This window comes from Nannospalax galili, unplaced genomic scaffold, assembly GCF_000622305.1.
Source record: "Nannospalax galili isolate Female #2095 unplaced genomic scaffold, S.galili_v1.0 scaffold744, whole genome shotgun sequence".
NCBI classification, from domain to species: Eukaryota; Metazoa; Chordata; class Mammalia; order Rodentia; family Spalacidae; genus Nannospalax; species Nannospalax galili.
The window spans coordinates 1,129,327-1,148,865 of record NW_008351509.1 but is presented as its reverse complement, the minus strand read 5'-3'; the positions used below and the strand labels follow the sequence as shown (position 1 = coordinate 1,148,865).

The 19,539-nt window shown below is 42.9% G+C and overlaps 1 protein-coding gene and 1 long non-coding RNA gene across 2 annotated transcripts in view; one reads left to right on the top strand and one right to left on the bottom strand.

Annotated features, from left to right (window-relative positions):
* Nucleotides 1-15,288, bottom strand: part of LOC103746280 — a 34,128-nt gene extending 18,840 nt beyond the window's left edge. Inside the window, exons 1-2 of the long non-coding RNA XR_607785.2 lie at nt 15,079-15,288; nt 13,964-14,091 (exon numbers count right to left, since the gene is read on the bottom strand). This is a non-coding gene — a long non-coding RNA (uncharacterized LOC103746280). The remainder of the gene's footprint in view (nt 1-13,963; nt 14,092-15,078) is intronic.
* Nucleotides 15,289-15,378: 90 nt separating this feature from the next.
* Tubgcp3 (tubulin gamma complex associated protein 3) overlaps nt 15,379-19,539 on the top strand; it is a 72,724-nt gene continuing 68,563 nt past the window's right edge. The window contains exon 1 of the mRNA XM_008848404.2: nt 15,379-15,547. Coding sequence (XP_008846626.1) covers nt 15,472-15,547 — 76 coding nt within the window. The 5' untranslated portion in view covers nt 15,379-15,471. The remainder of the gene's footprint in view (nt 15,548-19,539) is intronic.

Here is a 19,539-nt window from a genome sequence, read left to right as displayed (position 1 = left end):
TTTTTATTGTTTGTTTGTTGTTGTTGTTTGTTTGTTTGTTTCTATTTCATTAATTTCTGCTCTGATTTTTGTTATTTCTTCTTGTCCTCTGGGTTTGGATTTCATTTGTTGTTCTTTTTCAAGTGTCTTGAGTTTTAGTGTTAGGTCATTTATTTGGGCTCTTTCCAATTTTTTAATGTAGGCGCTTACAGCTATAAACTTCCCTCTTAGGACCGCTTTTAATGTGTCTCAGAGGTAATTTTCTGTCCCAGAGGTTGTGTTGTGTTGCATTGTCCTTTTTGTTGAATTCCAGGAACTCTTTTATTTCTTTCTGAATTTCTCCTTTTATCCAGCAGGAATTCTTTTATTTCTTTCTTAATTTCTCATTTGACCCACTCATTGTTTTGGAGTGTGTTGTTCAATCACCAGGAGTTTGTGTAGTGACTAGGGCCTAGCCCAGTGTTGACTTTGAGCTTTATTGCTTTGTGGTCCAAATTCGTCCATTGTTGATTTTGAGCTTTATTGCTTTGTGGTCTGATAGAATGCAGAGTTCTTTCAATATTTTTGTATTTGTTGAGGTTTGTTTTGTGGCCCAGTATGTGGTCAGGATTTGAAAAAGTTCCATGAGGTGCTGAGTAGAAAGTGTATTCTGTGCTGTTTGGGTGGAATAATTGAAAGATGTCTGTTAGGTGCATTTGATGCATAGTGTCATTTAATTCAGATGTGTCTCTGTTTATTCTTTGTCCAGTTGACCTGTCTAATGGAGACAGTGGGGTATTAAAGTCCCCTACTACTACTACTGAGTTGGGGTTAATCTGTGTCTTAAAGTCCTTTAGCAGTTGGGGTTAATCTGTGTCTTAAATTCCTGTAGTGTTGTTTTTATGAATTTGCATGCACCAAAATTTGGTGCATATATGTTAAGGATTGTCATATCTTCTTGGTTAACTGTTCCTTTGATTAGAATGAAGTGACCCTCCATATTTCTTCTGATTAGTTTATTTTGAAGTCTATTTGTCAGATATTAGAATTACAAACCCTGCTTGTTTCTTAGTTCCATTTTCTTGAAATATTCTTTTCTATCCTTTTACCTTAAGGTAGTACCTGTCCTTGAAGGTGAGATGGGTTTCTTGCAGACAGCAACGAAATGGATTTTCACTCATTTAGCCTGTGTCTTTTGACTGGGGAGTTAATTCCATTGATATTTAAGGTTATTATTAAAAGGTGTGTATTGGTGGCCATCATTTTGATTTGAAAGGTGTGTATTGGTTGCCATCATTTTGATTGCTGTTTGTGTTTTCTGGGTAATTTTGTGTTTCCTAGATTATATCTTTAGTAATTTTGTGTTTCCTAGATTATATCTTTGTTTATTTTCTTTCGTTACCCCTAGGGTATAGTTGTTTCTCTGCTCTCTGTATTGCTTCAAGTGTTCTTTGGAGGGCTGGTTTTTTGGACATGTATTCTTTCAGTGTCTTTGTGTCATGAAAAATTTTTCTTTCCCCCTCAACTATAATAGACATTTTTGCTGGGTGTAGTATTCTGGGATGGCATCTATTGTCAAGTAGAACTGGAAATACCTTGGTCCAGGCTCTTCTGATTTTCATAGTTTGCATTGATAAGTCAGCTGTAATTCTGATGGGCTTTCCTTTGTATGTGACTTGTTGTTTTTCTTTTGCTGCTTTCAGTATTCTCTCTTTGTTCTATACAGTTAGTGTTTTTACTATGATATGTCATGGGAATTTCTTTTTCTGAAGAAGTTTTTAGTATTTGGTGTTCTATGTGCTTCTTGTATTTGTTTGAGCATGCCTTTCTCTAATTTGGGGAAATTTTCTTCTATAATCCTGTTGAAGACCTGGAAAGTACTGTTATCCTGAGATTCTTCTCCTTCCTCTATGCCTACCATGGATAAATTTGGTCTTTTCATAGTGTCCCACATCATTCCTGAATATTCCATTCCTGTGTTTTCTTAAATTTTTCATAATCTCTGCTTGAGCAGTCTAATTCATCACTTTATCGTCCACTCTTGATACTGTGTTTCCCATTTCATTCATTCTGTTGGTGAGACTTTCTCCTGCCATTTTCAATTCCTTATTGATTTCTTTTAGGTCTTTGATTTGTTTGTTTGTGTGTTCTTTAAATTCATTGAATTTCAATGTTTCTCTCTTTTGTGAATTCTTTCAGAAATTTATCCCTATCTTCTTTTAGCTCTTTGATTTGTTTGCTCATGTGTTCTTTAAATTCAGTGATTTCCTTGATCATGTTTATGAGTGTTCTTTTAAATTCAGTGTCCTGGGTTATCTCTAGGGGGTTTTGGTGGTTTTGCTTGGGACATAGTGTTTTGGCTTTCCATTTTATTATTCTTTTGTTGTGGTTTTGGCATGTGAACTTCTTTTGTTATGATTCTGATATGAGAATTAAGTTGAAGTATGCTTCTGTTTGTATTATCCATGTGCCTAGATCCTTTATTGGTTATGTAAAGCTGGTTGGTACAGGGTTCAAGTTCTCTCAGGTTTATTTTGAAGGGAACTGATGACTTCAGATCAGCTATTCAGTGGTACCCAGAGAAGCCCAATTCAAGTTCCAGTCAGGTACACTCAGGCTTCCTTCACCATGTGGAGGCAGGATCCAGGCTCTCTCAGGCAGTCCTGTGTGTTGTCAACCCTATGCCATAGGGAGGCCAGAACTCAGCACTCTCTGGTGGTCTGCTGAGATCCCAGCCTTAGCCTACCAAAGGCAGATCTGCTGTGGGGCCTTGGGAGGGGCCTCACTAAATCCCAGGTAGGGGGATGGTATGGCACAGTTAGGGGAAGCTCACCGCCACGTGGAAGCAGGATCGGGGGCTGTCAGGCTGTTCCCTGGGTTCTCGGGCCCTCTGGTAGTTGGAGGCCAGAACCTGGCACACTCTGGAGGTCTGCTAAGCTCCCAGCTACTACCCCATGGTGGTCTGAACCCACCCTCTCAGGCTAGGGATCAATATAGTTTTTTAAGAGTCCATGTGTATAGCTAAAGTCTACACAACAAGAAACAATGCCAGACAGGAGATACCTTCCTTTGAGTTGTTGACCAGGGTGGCCCAAGAGACTCCCAGACAGTAACTCAACATGTGCTTTATATAGAACCCAAAGCAGCACACATAGCTCTGGGTCATGGTAGAAGTCACATGTTGAAGCTTAAAAAAAAATCTGCATTATGTCAATTTTTAGCTCCTAATTTATTAAAAATGTGTTAAGGGGCTGGAGAGATGGCTCAGCAGTTAAGAGAACTGACTGCTCTTGCAGAGGACCCAGGTTTGATTCCCAGCACTCACATGGTGGCTACAAACCGTCCTTAACTCCAGTTCCTGGGGAATCCAAAGCCTTCTTCTGACTTCCATGGCATTACATGACATGGGTGCACTCACATACACATAGGCAATACATGCATACACATAAAATAAAAATAATAAGGAAAATATTTTTTAAATGTGTTAAAATAAGAACTAATAGCCAGGTGTGGTGGTGCACACCTTTAATCCCAGTACTCCAGAGGCACAGGCAGGAGGATCTCTGTGAGATGGAGGCCATCCTGGTCTACACTGAAAGTTCCAGGTCAGCTTGGGACTACAGGGAGGCCCTCTTTAAAAAAAATACTGATTTATCATATAGTCCATCAGGATTTTAATGATTTTAATGCAGGTTTTAGAATTAATCTCCTGTTGCTAAGTTTAATTTCTGTGCACAGTCCCCACTGGGTAGGCACCTGTGGTGGTCACATTAGCCTGGCCAATGTAGGAAGCCCAGTTTTGTGGCTAGGTGCTACAGTATGAACTTTGGCAAAGCCCTGGCCTCCTTAGGCCAGTAGAAGGAGACAAGGCCTGTGCTCCCAAGTTTGGTGGGAGAAATGGCCTCACCTGTAGGTCTTCCTTAGGGATGAACTTCCTTAAGCATTCAAATGTCGGATTCAAGTTATGAGTGCAGTTCACGGAGCCTTTTAGTAGGTCTTGGATTTACCTTCATAGTGCTGATGATGTTCACACTATGGTCTAACTAGCTAGCTATGTTTTAAGAACAGGTATGTACGTGGCACTGTGACAGTCACACAGAAGGCTGATGGCAGATCAGGATTAAGCTCCCTTGGCTCTGTACCCTCCTCTCTACTTTCCAGTCCTCCCTGATGACCCTAATACAGGACAGGGTGATGGGACATAGTGACCAAAGTTACACCTAACATCAGGTAGGGCTGCTCCCTGTTTTCCTAGCTTCTATACTGGTTGGTAGCTTCATCTTCAGACAAACAGTTATGGCACAGAATTAATGTCCCAGAGGAAACAGAAGCTACAGACTCAGAAATCCTTAGGTGGTCATCAGCCAGTGGTTTGCATTCAAAGCTGTCTTTAGAATGGCTTTGATATTCTGAAATTATAATGCCGAATCACATGGAAACAAATGGGATGCCCAAGAATGCAAAGAAAATTAATCACATAAATTGTGGTATAACCATTAAATAGACTCTTTTGTGACCATTAATAGTCAGGCCTTAGTCTATTTTATGAAGTAGGAAAATAGGAGATATAATCTTGCAAGTAAAAAAAAAAGGTTAAAATGTTATGTGTAATACAATTACATGTGCATGTGTATACACACAGTAGAAAAAGACTGGGTATATGAACACCGATACTTTGACAGCAACTATGTCCCTGGGTACAATTATGCCTATTTTATCCTTTGCGTTTTATGGTTTTCTATTATTTCTTTTGATCAATACAAGGAGTCTTACTTACCCAGGGTCTTGACGTTTTATACTTTATCACTGAGTCACACTCCCAGCTCTTTGTTTCTTGAGACAGAGCCTAAGTAGAAGCTGAAGCTAGCCTTGAACCAACTATGTAGCCTAGGCTGGCCTCAAACTTGCAGCAATCCTTCTGCCTCAGTTTCCTGAGTATAGTTTTCTAATTCCTAAATGCACATTTGTTATTTGGGATGGAAAAAGACTTTCTTTTCTTTTTTTTTTTTTTTTTTTTTGTTTTTAAAAATTTTTTTTTTTTTTTTTTTTTTTTTTTTTAAGGAGCTGGGTGTGGTAGCCTGCCTGGTCTACCTAGAGCCATTGCGAAAAGATAGGTTTGGGGGAGGGGTTTTTTGGAAATAGTATTAATTTTTTCCCAACTTTTTTTTTTTTTTTTTTTTTAAAGAATTGTGTGTGTGTATGTGGCCAATAAAATAAAGCAAGCTTTCAGGTCAATATTTTAATATAGTTTTCCAAAGTAAAGGATGCCAAAACAGAAAGCTTTGTAAATTTAAAACCATCTGTGGCCTCTTTTCCTCCCACACCCTCCTCTCCTCTCTGTCCCTCTTTGTCTCGCCCCTCCCCTTTCCTTGCTGCTTGATGCCCCATCTTTCTGTACTTGCTGACTTTGGCCACATTCCATAAGCCAAAGACAGAGAAACTAATCCTGATAAATTTGTGGATGTTATTCACTCTCAGCATTGTCATAGAGTCTTAGCATCTTTTGAGTTTAAAATAAGAAAAATCTAACAAACACTACAGAATTAGCAAATAAACCAAACTCTCAGGGAAAAGCAGAGACCTACCTGTAACTTTGGGTGGATACACTCTTTATACAGGACCACTCACTTATAACCCAGAGGTAGCCAGTCCTTGGCTGATGGAGAAAGATGGGAGAGCCAGCCTACATTGTATGTAATGGATCCATCTGGGTTTTTCCACTAGAACCTACATTGATGAGAGTCCTGCTTCTTGGCTGAGGTGGCAGAGTCCATGCTTCTTGACCTAGTGGTAACTTGAGGACATTGTGTGATCTATCCTGGAGTACCAGAGCCACTGAGTCTTGGCTTTGGACCCAGGGCTCTTTCTGTGTCTTACTAAACTTGATGTTTTTAAACTGTTCATAGGATTTGCACACAGGGTACTCGAGGCTACAGACTCTTCCTGGGCAATATCCATAAGGTGATTTGATAGTCACTTATATAGTAAAATTTTAAATTGCATTTATTTCTTTATTGTGTTTGTGCACGGGCACACATATGTGCCAAGGCATGCTTGTGGACATCAGAAGACAATGTGTGAAAGTTGGCTCTCTCCCTCTACCATGCAGGATCTAGGGATGGAACTCAGGTCATCAGGTTTGGTTGGCAGCAAGAGCTATACCGAATGAGCGATCTCTGGCCCAGTACATGCTACTGTTAGCCTGGAGTTGTGTTGAAAACAACTTGATCAAATTAAGTGCGACCATGTGGGACACATCAGAGGCTGGGTCTTGGTTCTGACTCTGTGCTCTGTTGCTACAGACTCCCCTTAATCCTTCAGCTGTAGTTTAAAACTCACATCCCAGATAATTTTAAGAAAGATGATCAAACAGCTGTGGTTGTATGATCATTTGTTGGGCCACTCAGTTGTTTTGTGAGGCACATCAAATACAAAAGTGTGACAGGATAAACGTTTTTCTCTACTCTGCAGAGATGAACTGAAGCCTGTCACTGCCCAGGTAATTTATAATGTATATTAATAGGAAGAAATGACCCATCTAGCCATTTGTGTGCTTCAAATCAATAACCCAGTACAATGCTGAGGAGAGAGTGCTGTTAGACAGCCCGAGACCTCCTCTGGTCATGCAGGCTGCTCCTGGAGTGTGCTCTGAAGATTCTGGGAAGAGGCACCTGTCTTCCATTATCAGCTCCAGAGAAGCATTCAAAAGGAAAGAGGGAAACCCACTCTAATCATTTGGAAAACTAATTATCTTCTTCCTTTACAAATGCCTTATCAGATTTCTACTGAGAAGCACTCTTCAATTCCTTAGGACTTAAGGCTGCAGACACCAAAGAGCACTATCAAAACATTAAGCAATCAGACTTCAGGGAATGAGAAGCACTGCCATTTAGCTGAAAGGAGCCAGGGGGTGGGGGCTGCCACATAGTTTGAACACTGGGTCTTCCTGCAGCTGTGAAATAGGACAATAAATTTAGGATGTAATTGTAGTTGATACACTGACATGGGGAGAGCAAGGCTGACCTTGTTCAATGGTTTTAAAGATTCCAGGTGTCGCTATGAAGTGCTTCACACAGAGAGTGACATGTAGCAGCTGTTGTGTAGAGTCCTAGTAACTATGAGGTAGTTAACACAATGACATGTGGCAGTTGTGAAGATTTTAGGTGTAACTATGAGGCACTTGAAACAGTAACATTTGGTTGCTGTTGTGAAGATTCCAGGGATAGCTGTAAGGCAGTTGACATAGACAGTCACATGTGGTACTTGTATGAAGATTCTAGGTATAACTGTGAGGCACTTGATACAGACAGTGACATGTGGTAGTTATTGTGAACATTCTTTTTTGGGGGGGTCTTTTTGAAACAGGGTCTCCCTGTAGCCCCAGCTGGCCTAGATTCACTATGGAGACCAGGCTGGCCTTGAACTCACAGAGATCTGTCTGCCTCTGCCTCCTGAGTGCTGGAATTAAAGGCGTGCACCACCATGCCTGGCCTTGTGAACATTGTAGGTGTAACTGTGAGACACTGACACAGATGGTGATATGTGACAGTTGTGAAGATGCCAGGTGTTAACTGTGAGGCACTGGGTACAGGTGATGACGTAGTAACTTTTGTGAATATTCCAGGTGTAACTGTGAGGTGCTTGACACAGTGATATTTGGTGGATATTGTGAAGATTCTAGGTGTAACTGAGGGCACTTGGCACACAAAGTGACAGTTGTGAAGATTTCAGGTATAACTGTGAGGGCACTTGACACAGATAGTGACATGTGGTGACTGTTGCGAATATTCCAGGTATAACTGTGAGGGCACTTGACACAGATAGTGACACGTAGTGACTGTTGTGAAGATCCCAGGTGTAACTGTGAGGGCACTTGACACAGATAGTGACATGTGGTGACTGTTGTGAAGATTCCAGGTGTAACTCTGAGGGCACTTGACACAGATAGTGACATGTGGTGACTGTTGTGAAGATTCCAGGTGTACCTGTGAGGCACTTGACACAGATAGTGACTTGTGGTGACTGTTGTGAAGATTCCAGGTGTAACTCTGAGGGCACTCAACACAGTGACATGTGGCAGCTGTTCTGAAAATTCCAAGTGTAACTGTAAGGCACTTGATACAGTGTCATGAGGTAGCTGTTGTGAAGATTCCACATATAATTGTAACTTGACACAGTGACACGTGGTGACTGTTGTGACAATTCCAGGTGTAACTGTGAGGCACTTCATACCATGACATGTGGTAGCTGTAGTGATGAATCCATGTGTAATTGTGAAGCACTTGCTAGAGTGATACAAAGTGAGTTTTGTGAAGATTTCAGGTGCAACGATGAGATGCCTGAAACAGTGACATGTGGTGACTACTGTGAAGATTCCAGGTATAACTGTGAGCCACTTGACACAGTGACATGTATGGGCTGTTGTGAAGAATCCAGGTGTAACTGTGAGGTGCTTGACATTGACAAGTGGAGGCTACTGTGAAGATTTTAGGTGTAACTGTCAGGCATTTGACACAGAAAAGGACATGTATGTGATGGCTGTTGTGAAAATTCCAGGTGTAACTCTGAGACACCAGACATGTCATGAGGTGGCTTTCTGTTGTGAAGATTCCAGATGTAACTTGCGGCATTTCACACAGTGAATGTGGTGACTACTAGGATGATTTCAAGTGTAACTGTGAAGTGTTTGACACAATGACATTTTGGTGGATGTTGCGAGGATTTCAGGTATAACTGTGAGGTACCTGACATGTGACATGTGGTGACTGTTGTGATGATTCCAGGTGTAACTACGAAGAACTGACATGTAGTAGTTATTGTGAGGATTTAGGAGTAGCTGTGAGGTACTTCACAGAGACAGTGACATGCAGTGACTGTTTTCAAGATTCCAGGTTTAACTGTGAGACGCTTGACACAGTGATGTGTGGTGTTTTGGTGATTCCAGGCAACTCTGAGACACTTGACACAGTGACATGTGTAGTGTCACTGTTGTGACAAGTTCAACTGTGGTGACTGTTAGGAAGATTCTAGATGTAACTGTGAGACACTTGGCACAGTGACATGAGGTGGCTGTTGTGAAGAGCTCAGGTATAACTATGAGGCACTCGACACAGTGACATGTAGGGGCTGTTGTAGAGTTCAGGTGTAACTGTGAGGTGCTTCACACAGACAGTGCAGGTTATTGTAAAGATTCTAGGTGTAACTGTGAGCCACTGACAGAGATAGTGACATGTGGTCACTGTTATGAAGAGTCTGAGTGTAACTGTGAAACACATGACCTAAAGAGTGAATGTGTCAGATGTTGTGAAGAATCTGGGTGTAACAGTGAGGAACTTGACATAGACAGTAATTCAAGACAGCTGTTGTTATGACTCTGGGTGTAATTGTGAGGCACTTTATAGAGACAGTGGCATGTGGCAGATATTGTTAAGAATCCAGTTAACTGTGAGGAGCTTGAGATAGTGATTTGAGGCAGCTGTTGTGAATATTTTGGATGTCACTGAGGCACTTGAGGGAAATAGCAATAAGTGGCAGATGTGAAGATTCCAGGTGTAACTCTGAGGGGCTCAACACAGACAGGTATTCAAGGCAGCTGCTGTTGCTGACTCTGGGTGTAACTATGAGGCACTTGACAGAAACAGTAACGTGGTGGTTGCTGAGAAGATTCTAAGTGCTTGACAGAGATGGCAACATGACAGCTGTTGTGAAGTGTCTGTATAACTGAGAGTTGTCTTGACACAGACAGCAATGAAAGGTGGCTGTTGTTATGACTCAGTGTCACTGTAAGATGACAGACAATGAAATATTTCAGATATAGTGAAGATTTCACGTTTAACTGTGAGGTGTTTGACACAGATAGTGACATGTAGTAGTAGTTGTGAAGAGTCCAATTATAACTGTGAGGTATTTGACACAGTGACACATGGTGGCTGGTGTGATCATGGGTGCCACTGCGAAGCACTTCACAGAGACAGTGACACTCAGTGGCTTCTGTGGCAACAGTGGGTGTCATTGTTAGGTGCCCAATAGAGACAGTGACATGGGGTGGTTGTTGTGAAGTGTCCAGGTATAAATATGAGGCACTTGACACAGACAGTGACACAGCACGAGTGTCACTGTGAGCACCTGACAATGTGGAGGCTGTTGTGAAGTCTGGATGTAACAGTGAGACATTTGACACAAAGACATATGACAGGTGGTGTGAAGCATCTGGGTGACTGTCAGGAGCTTGACACTGACAGATATTCAAGGCAGCTGTTGAAAGGGCTCTGGGTGTAAATGTGAGGTGCTTGAGAGAAAGTGACAATGGTGGCTATTGTGAAGATTCCACGTGTCATGAGTCACCTGATACAATGACATGTGGTGGGGGTTGTGAATAATCTGTTAGTAACTGTTATGTGCTTGACAGAGACAGGTACATGTGGTAGTTGTGAAGATTACAGGTACAACACCGACAGTGACAAGTAGCAGCTGTTTTGAAGATTCTAAGTGTGAAGTACTTGATAGGCTTGGTGACATGGTAGCTGTCGTAAACAGTCCAGGTGTAACTATGAGGTGCTTGGCAAGGTAAAACATGGTGGAGATGTGTGGTGGAAAAAACCGCTCACCTAATGGCAGCTGGGAGCAGAGAGACAGGAAGGGGCCAAGTCCCAATATGTCCTTGAGGGCACTGACACGCCCCCCCCCCACCCCGGACAATTTCCTTATACAGTTGCCTCACCTCCTATAGGCTTCACCACAGGCTGGTCACTGAGCCTTTCCACACAACAGACTTGGGGGCAAACATCCAAATCATAACAGAAACACCCCTCACCTTAATTTTCTTTTTATACTATTTACTTTATTTATTTATTTTTTTATTTAGTCTTTTTGAGACAGGGTCTCCCTGTAGCCCCAGTTTTCCTGGAACTCACTATGGACCAGGTTTGCCTTGATCTCCCAGAGATCCCCCTGCCTCTGCCTCCCAAGTGCTGGGACTAAAAGCGTGCACCACCACACCTGGTTTTATACTTTTTTTTTAACTTATTGTGTGCATGTATGATATGCTTCCAGTGTGTATGTGGAGGTCAGAGGACAGTTTTATGGAGTCAGTTCTTTTCTTCCACATTTACATGGGTTCTGGGGATTGCACCAGCTTGCCAGGCCTATGAAGCAAGTCCCTTTTCCTACTGAGCCATCTTATTGTTCCCTCATTTGAATTTCTGGAAGACTTTATGTAGAATTGATATTATTTCCTCTTTAATATTAGAAAATATTTACCAGTGAAGGTTCACACAGGCCTGCAGTTTTGTGTTGGAAGACTTAAACACCTCATTTTCTCAACAGATACAGTTTATCAAGTTATCTATTTGTGGTGCTTTGGTAGTTTGTGTATTTGAAGAAGTTGATATATTTACTCCAAGTTGTAGTTTATTTCCACAGTTTTGTCCACGATGTTCATTTCCATGCTTTTGGCCTGAGGTCCTGCACTGACACAACTGCTCTTACTCCATGTGGATACAAATTTGTACATTTTTCTGGACTCATATCAGGTAACTGCTGCTTTTTTCTACTGGCTTTAAATTTTCATTTGATTTCTGTAGCTGGTTTCTCAGGGCTTGCCCGTGTCTGCATAGCTTATTAGCTTATGTGCAAGTTCTGACTCAGGCAGAGCCTGTAAGGATTTCATCCTGCATTGATGGACCTGTGTGTGGGTTAGAAATATGTTCATATTAGTCTCATGCTTCCCTCGAGTCTGGTGTCTTGCTGGGTTCTCAAATGGTTTCCTTGTTGGACAGCTGTTTATGGGACACTTATCTTAGATACTTATGTGTGTATGCACATGAGATTATTTTAAGGGACCATCTCCATGGTTGTAGGGCCAACAGGGCTGAAATCTGCAGGGTGGGCTGTCTCTGTAAGATCTCTATTGCTTAAAGGGTAGTATTTTTGTTCTATTCAGGCCTTTAGTGTGTTGTGTGAGGCCTGACCCCACTGGGATGTATAATCTGTGTTGCTCAAAAACCACTGTCATGGTTTGGGTATGAAATGTTCCCCCATAGGTCTGAAGGGCAGGTGTTTGCTGCAGCAGTGTTCAGAAGAGACTGGATCATAAGGGTCTTATCTTAATCAATGGAGTAATCATTTCTGTGGTTTACTGATCATCAACAGTAAACCTGGCAATTAGAATTACCTGTCTCCTAGAATTACCTAGGAGACAAGCCTCTGGGCATGCCTGAGGGTTTATTTACTTAGGTTAATTGAAGTGAGAAGATTCACCCTAAAAGTAGGAGGCACTATTCCCTGGGCTTGGGTCCTAGACGGCAACAAAAGGAAAATGTGAGCTGAGCTCTCTACTTCCTGACTCTGGATACAATGCAACCAGCTGCCTCAAGCTCCTGCCAAGAGGACTTCCTCACCATGATGGATTGTACCCTTGAACTGTGTGCTAAAATTAAAAATAAATAAATAAAATAATATAAAATAAAACCTTTCTCCCTTAAGTTGCTTTTGTCAGGGCATTTTGTCATAGCAACAAAATAATGAAGACAATCTGTCAATGGAGTTATAGCTTAATAGGCTACTAGAAGGTGGAGCCTATTGGAGGAAGTGAGTCACTGCAGTCACCCCCCCCCCCCCCACAACCCTTCCTCTCTCCTGCTTTGTTTCCTGGACAGCATGAAGTGAGCAGTCTTCTTCTGTCACCACCACCTCCCCACCCCCATGCCCCACTGTACTGCTCCACCAGGCCTAAAAGCAACTAAGCTAAGCAATCATGGAGCAAAACTTCTGGGACCACAAGCTGAAATAAATCTTTTCTCCTTTTAAATGTTTTCTCTCAGGTATTTCATCAGAGTGATGAAAAGATAACCTACCAATGGATTCAAATGTTAACATCATTCAAAAACACACCTATAATGATGCTGAACCCAGCCATGCTGACAGGCAGTATGAACCCTCACAGTATTAGTGTTTCCCTGGGCTACCACTGGCACCAAGCAGTTCCAACCACAGGCTGGAGCATCTGCTCTTTCCCAACAAGCCTTTCTTCTCTGGCACAGCTTTGAACCATGCATCCTTTATGCAGCCTGCTTATAGTGGGGCAAGTCTGACAGCTTGGGAACTATGGTTCTTGCTTACTGGTCTTGGGTGGGCTGAAGAGGTAAGCCAAGAGGGCTGCCAGTGTTCACTGTGGGCACTAATGACTAAGTGGGTTTTTTGTTTTTTTTTTTTAATTTGTCACCTGCCTGGTTTACAGTGTCAAGTTGACTGGCTTGGATAGTTTTGCACTTCTAGTATGTGGAATTTGATGATGTCTTCATCTGCCATGTCTGCAAGTCCCTCTTGCTTCATACACTTTGAAGCTTTGTTAATAGGCACATGCACTTATATTTTTTCCTGATTGTCATTATGATGCGTTTCTTACTAAAAAAAATTATTTTGTGTGCATAGCAGATGTATGGTCAGATGACAACTTGGTCCTTTCCTTCTACCATGTGGGTCCAGGGATTACACTCAGGTTGTCAGGCTTGGAAGCAAGTGTCTTTACCCACTGAGTCATCTCAATGGTTCTGATATGTTTATCTTCAAGAAGACTCATCTTGAAGTAAGTCTATGTGCTCTTGTATTAATGTGCCTCAGAACACTTAATTGTTTCTGTGGTATGTCTTACCCATTTTTCATTCTACTTGTGGCTCTATATTAGAATATGTCGTACTTGGAAAATCTTTACTTGGAATGTTGCATCCACTGACACCAGTAGCCTTGACTATAGTTGGGGTTAAGTGTACCATTTTGAAAACTAGTTTTCTGCTTTGGGTTGCCTTCTCTCTCTCTCATTATCTGAATTCTTCAGAAGTCTATTTGATTTTTGATGACAGTCTCCAGGGTTGGTCTGAAAATCAGAGATAGGCCTGCCTGTGGACAGAGGCAGTTGGGCACTAAAAGTGGTTCAGGTGACTTAGCCCTCACTTTTTACCCAGCCTCCATCAAGCCTTAGGGTCTCACTTCTCAGTTAATGACCTACCTTAATATAAGAATGTGATGGACTCAATTACTCAGCCTGCTTCACACCTGATGACAGAGAGGACGGGGTTTGGTCCTAACTTCTGTCCTAGGACTGCTCTGGGAGCTCGCCCATTTGGATGACTGTACCTGAAGTCAGAAGTATAAAGACACAAGCCACCAGAATGAATGTACCCCAGTATGGTCAACAACTAACAGTCTTCAGAGCCATGTTACTATCCAAACACCTGCCTGGAGCAGCTACTTAACTTTCAGTGTTGCTCTCAGTTGCCATTCTGCTCCAAGTAAATCACTCTGGTGCTCTCCTGGCTTTATTTGTCACCCTCAAAAGGTTGTCAGGCTATCTGCCGTTAGATATGTGAACCATTCATTCAGCTATCTTAAGGCTTCTTTCTGGGATCCCTGCCACTACTAAGGATGGTGGTAGGGTCCCGGCAACAAAGCAGAAACCAAAGGGATTGAACACAGAGAACTAACTTCTTGGGTGATTGGAAGCAAGGGAGTGAAGCAGTAAATTAACTACAGCACCCGGGGTGAAGGGAACAGGAGGAATTGCTGTAGTCATGTGGCCATATTCTTTTGCCTGAGCAGCATTCCTGAGGGTGGCAGATGAAGTGAGGCTAGAGATGTTATTTATCATAGCAGTCACAGTTAGAGGTGCTAATGTGCAGAGCCCGGGTATCTTCTTTTCCCTGCAGTCTTTCACCATTGGTTCTCCCTGACTGAGCCCACCAGATACCATTTGTCCAGGCAGTTTATCAGCATCCCGTATCCCACAGAGCAAGCAAGGGAGGTGGCTAAGAAGTCTGAGAGCAAAAGGCAAAAGAGGGTACATCCTCCATTAAGTCACTTCTGCCCACTACCATCCCAGCCCTGACTCAATGGCGGGGAAGGTTGCTTTCATCGGCTGACCAATGCGTATCCCTGTAGGAACTGCGGGGCTGGGCTCCTGGGCGATACGGCTTTTGAGTTCGAGACACTCGGGAGGTTTTTCTTGTCCTGAAATAAGGCGACTTAAACTCAAGCCTCTTCGCTACACCTGCCACTGAGTGCGTCTGTCCCAGTTTCCTGCTCTCTGTTCACGCGCGGGATATTCCCCCGCGACGTCATGGCTACCTGGTGCTGAAAGTTCAAGCCGGTGAGGACTCTTCCACGAGCCCCACTTTCTGCGTAACAGCGGGCACCGCAGTCTGCCTGGGTCACAGTGTGAGTGACGTGCGTGCTCGGACTCCAGATGTGGATCAAACCCTTGCAGTTCATCAGCAGGTCCTAGATCGCAGGCTTAGGCTCAGAGCCCTGCGCGCCGCCAGAAAAACCCTACTAGCATCGCCCGGAACTCTTCCGGCGCGCGGGAATCGTTGCTGAGTAGGCGCATGCGCGCCCTCGAGGGGTAGCGGTGCATTATGGGAGGCGCGCGCTTTTGGCGCTTCCGCGAACATGGCGGCGCGGTAGTCAGGACACAGGAATCTGGGGCGCGGGGAGGCCGCCGAACTCAGATCAGGCTCGGCGATGGCGACCCCAGATCAGAAGTCACCTAACGTTCTGCTGCAGAATCTGTGCTGTCGGATCCTGGGCCGGAGCGAAGGTAACGCGTCGTGCGGCCCGAGGGCGGCGGGGCACGAAAGCCGGGACCTCGCTGGCAGAGTGGCCGCTATCCGGGCGCGCAGCCTGGCCCAGGCAAGACCCGAGGTTCCCGGCTCCCGCGGAGCCCCTGCCTAGAGGGCCCGGGCCTGAGCAGCGGCGTGGGCGGGTCCTGCTTGGCACTCTGACCTTCTTGCCGGCTTTGCTGCTCCTGTAGGTTGGAGGGTTGTTCCGGGAAAGTTCACGTAGTGAATGTTGGTACTAAGAGGCCAAACATAAAGACAGTTCTGCGCACTACACCTTTTCTATAGCCGTGTCAGTTGGAAAAAAAAAAAAAAAGCGGTTCAGAATGTCTTAATGTTGCTTTTTTTGGGAGGTAGCAGGGACGTGTTAAGGAATGTTCTTGTAATTGAAATGACTAGCTTATCTGCTGCTTACACTCCAAAGCTTAGGAAACGAACGAATCGTGCATTTTTTCAAGGAAGACTAAACAAAGTTGTATTTAAAGTACCGAGAGACCGTTTTGGCCTTTTTCATGATCTGTAACAATCTGTGTAACTTGTCCATGACGACTTTGGATGAAGTATTTTGTGTTTCTATCGTTCTTGCTACCCCTTGCAGTGTTTCGCTGTAGTTTATTCATTAACAGCTCTTTAAGCCCCCCTTCCTTTAAGTACCGGTTATGCCAGATACCGGCGGTGCTCTTACAGTCTAATAGAGGGACTGTGACTAGCGTATTGGTGAACATACAGTGTTCAGTGTTTATAACTCGTAAGCCTGTGGCGAAAAAGTAGGGTTAAGGGATGGAGGGAGCTTAGGGAGGAAAGTAAGTCTTCAGAAGTTGAAGTGGTGACCTGATAAGAGTGAGGGAGGGTCATTTCTTGCATCTGGTGAAGGGCCAGTGTACTCTGCTGATTTAGTGTTCCCCGCGGAGGTCTTGGAGAGCTCAGGTAACTAAGATTGTTAGTTATGACTTAACCCACCTACACATCACTTTTTCCTTTATTGCATTGGGTTAAAAAATGTTACTTCCCAGGAAGAACCCCTCAATCATAACTAGATTTTTGAGGTCATTTATCATGAATTTCAAAATTGGAAAAAAAATGGTATTAAGGCCCCTTTTGAGTGACAGACGTTTCATGTGATTGAAGTGTTTCTTTTTAGCAAAATTTCATATCCTCCCACCTCTCTAGAATCATGTCTGAGTTGGGAGCCAGTAGGCTCTCAGCGAGATTTTACAGAGTAAAATATTTCATTAACCCATTAAAGATGATGGTCTCTTCTCAGTGTTCTGGGTGTTAGGATTGCCAACTATATGGTGTACATAATCTTCAAATTATGTCACTTATTGGAGACTTTGTATTTAGTAGCTTATTATGTTTTTGATTTGCTGTTAGTGGCAAAGGAGCAGTGTTGGTAAATGCTGTCAAATATTTGGCATTTAAAATTTTCTGTTCATTAATTGGCATTTTATCTGGTAACTCCAGATAATTGATTAAATAGTTCAGTTTATAGTTATGTGTTTGAATTGGCTTTATGCTTTTATAGTGCATTGCTTTGTAATACTGCAAAATCAAGGCATAAAAAGATGCATTTTATGTGTATCAGTGTTTTACCTTTATGTATATATACTTTTAATGTAAATTTCATTACTTTATATTTGCCCTGCCATTTTTCCTTAAACCTACAGTCTTCAGAGAGCATCTGCATTTTATTAGGCATTATATGTATTCCAGAAATGATCTAAAGTATCTTAAGTAGATTAAATTAGTTAACTATTACATTATAAAGTAATTAGATAATTTTAAATGATCATGACTTAAATTTCTAATATGATAACTTTGGGTATGTGCAATGCACATAAACTCTTTGGAGCCCTTGGTCTTGGGACTTAAGGGGCCTCGAATCAAAAAGGTTGTAAACTGCAGGTCTAGGGCGGTGTGTTTCATTTGGCATTTTGCTTAAGAGCATGGTGTTCTGACTAGCTTGGCACTTTAGAAGAACCTTTGGTTCCACAGGAGTTGGAAGCACTGGTTGATGGCATGGTGGGAAGGGGAACTGGCAACCAGGCAGTACTGAAGGCAGAAGATGAGCAACTGAATCAAATGGTACACTTTCTAATTTTCAGAGTCAGTGTATGAACCCTGTCTTTAGGGGTTGTGGTCTCTTAGGCTTCTGTTAGAGCTTGGCATCTGAAACACTGAGCTTATATGCTGGCCACTTGATCTGTATGTGGTGCTGAGGGTTGCTGAACCGTTTGGGTTCTCTGTACCCCACTGTGTTGGTGTTTGTTTTAGTCTGCCATGTGTAGCAAGAGTTCACTGTGTTTTTCTTTTCTTCCCCTGATGTAGTTGAGTATCTTGTTTGGCCATTTCAATCCCTTCCTAATGCTGTCTTTTTATTTTATTTTGCCCTTATTGCTTGCATTTTTGCTGGATTGCTTCTTTCACCCTTAACGTTTTGAGTGTTTGTTTTGTATCTAGATACAAGTCCTTTGTTGGATTTGTATTTTGAAATTTTTTTCAGTATTTTAATTCTCTTAACAATTGTATTCTTTGCAGAGCAAAACATTTTAATGTGCTGAATCCAATTTATCTGTATTTTTTAAAATGAGGGGAGTCAGGGAAATGGCTCAGCAGGTAAAAGTGCTCTCTGTACAAACCTGACAACTTGTTCATTCCCCAGAATCTGTGTGAAAAGCCTGAAATGAGAATGGTTTAGGAGGTCTCTGCCAGGGCAACATTTGCCAGGCATTCTGCTTTTGTGGAAGAATTCTTAGGGATCCGGCTGCTTGCTGAGAACCTCACTTGCCATTGAGTTTTCTCTTTGCCTAGTTAGTCCCTTAGTTGACTTTGATCACTATTTGCTTCCCTCTTGTGTTGCTCCATTTGAGGTTTGCCTGCCTGGGGGACTGTGATTGACAAGAGAGTGGGGCTTGGGCAGAGGACAGGGACTGGTTTTCCCTCCGTGTGTGAATCAGTCTATTCCTTCCCTTGGTACCCAGCTCCTGAGAGGATGCACTCCTTATCTTGCTGAGCTTCCCCTGGCCTTTTGCAGAGTACATGTTGTTTCTTCTTGACTTTTTTTCCCTGTGGTGGTTAGTTTTGCCAACTTGATACAATCTGGAATTTCTTGAGAAGGGAGTCTGAATGAGGAATTTTCTAGATTAAGTTGCCCTGTGGACATGCCTGGGGGGTGGTAATCCTGGTTGCTTTGAGATGTGAAGAACTGCTCACTCTGGGTGGCATCATTCCCTGAGGCATGGAATCGTGGAGTGTTATGAGTGGAGACAATCAGTTGAGCACTAGCATATGCATTCATTACTCTCTTCTGACTGAATGTAATGTGACCAGCTTTGTTAAGTTCCTGCTGCCTTGACTTCCCCTCTATAATGGACTGTTCCTTGAATTGTGAGCTAAAATAAGCCTGGTTCACCTTTAAGTTGCTTTTTCCAGAGTGTTTTATCACAGCAACAGAAAAGGAAACTGACAGGAGCTGGTACCAAGAGTGGGGTCATTGCTATGAAAAAACCTGCTTGTGTGGCTTCTGGGCCTTTGGATCTGCTTTGTACGAGGGATGTAGAACTTTAGGATGTAGAAGTTTGGAACTTTAGGCTAGAAAAGCCAGTGAATGCTGGGAGCAAAGCTTCATGGGCTATTGTAGTGGGAGCTTGGAAGAGTGTAAAGCTAAGAAAAAGTGGATGCCTGGCTCATGAGGTTTCAGAGGAGAACAAGGGCTGTATTGGGAATTGGTCTTGGGCTATTCATGTGATATTTTGGCCAAGAGTCTGGCTTCATTCTGTCTGTGTCCTGAGAACTTGAGTGAAGTTGAATTTAAAGATAATAGATTAATTTGAAAGAAAGGTGTGTGGGCAAGCTAGAAGTTTCTGAACGAGGAGAATGCAGACAGGAAAGCAGCTGTAACTGCTACAGAGACCAGCACCACTAAAGAGAAACCTGGCACCTGAACTGACTGGGACAACAGCAAAGTGTTTCC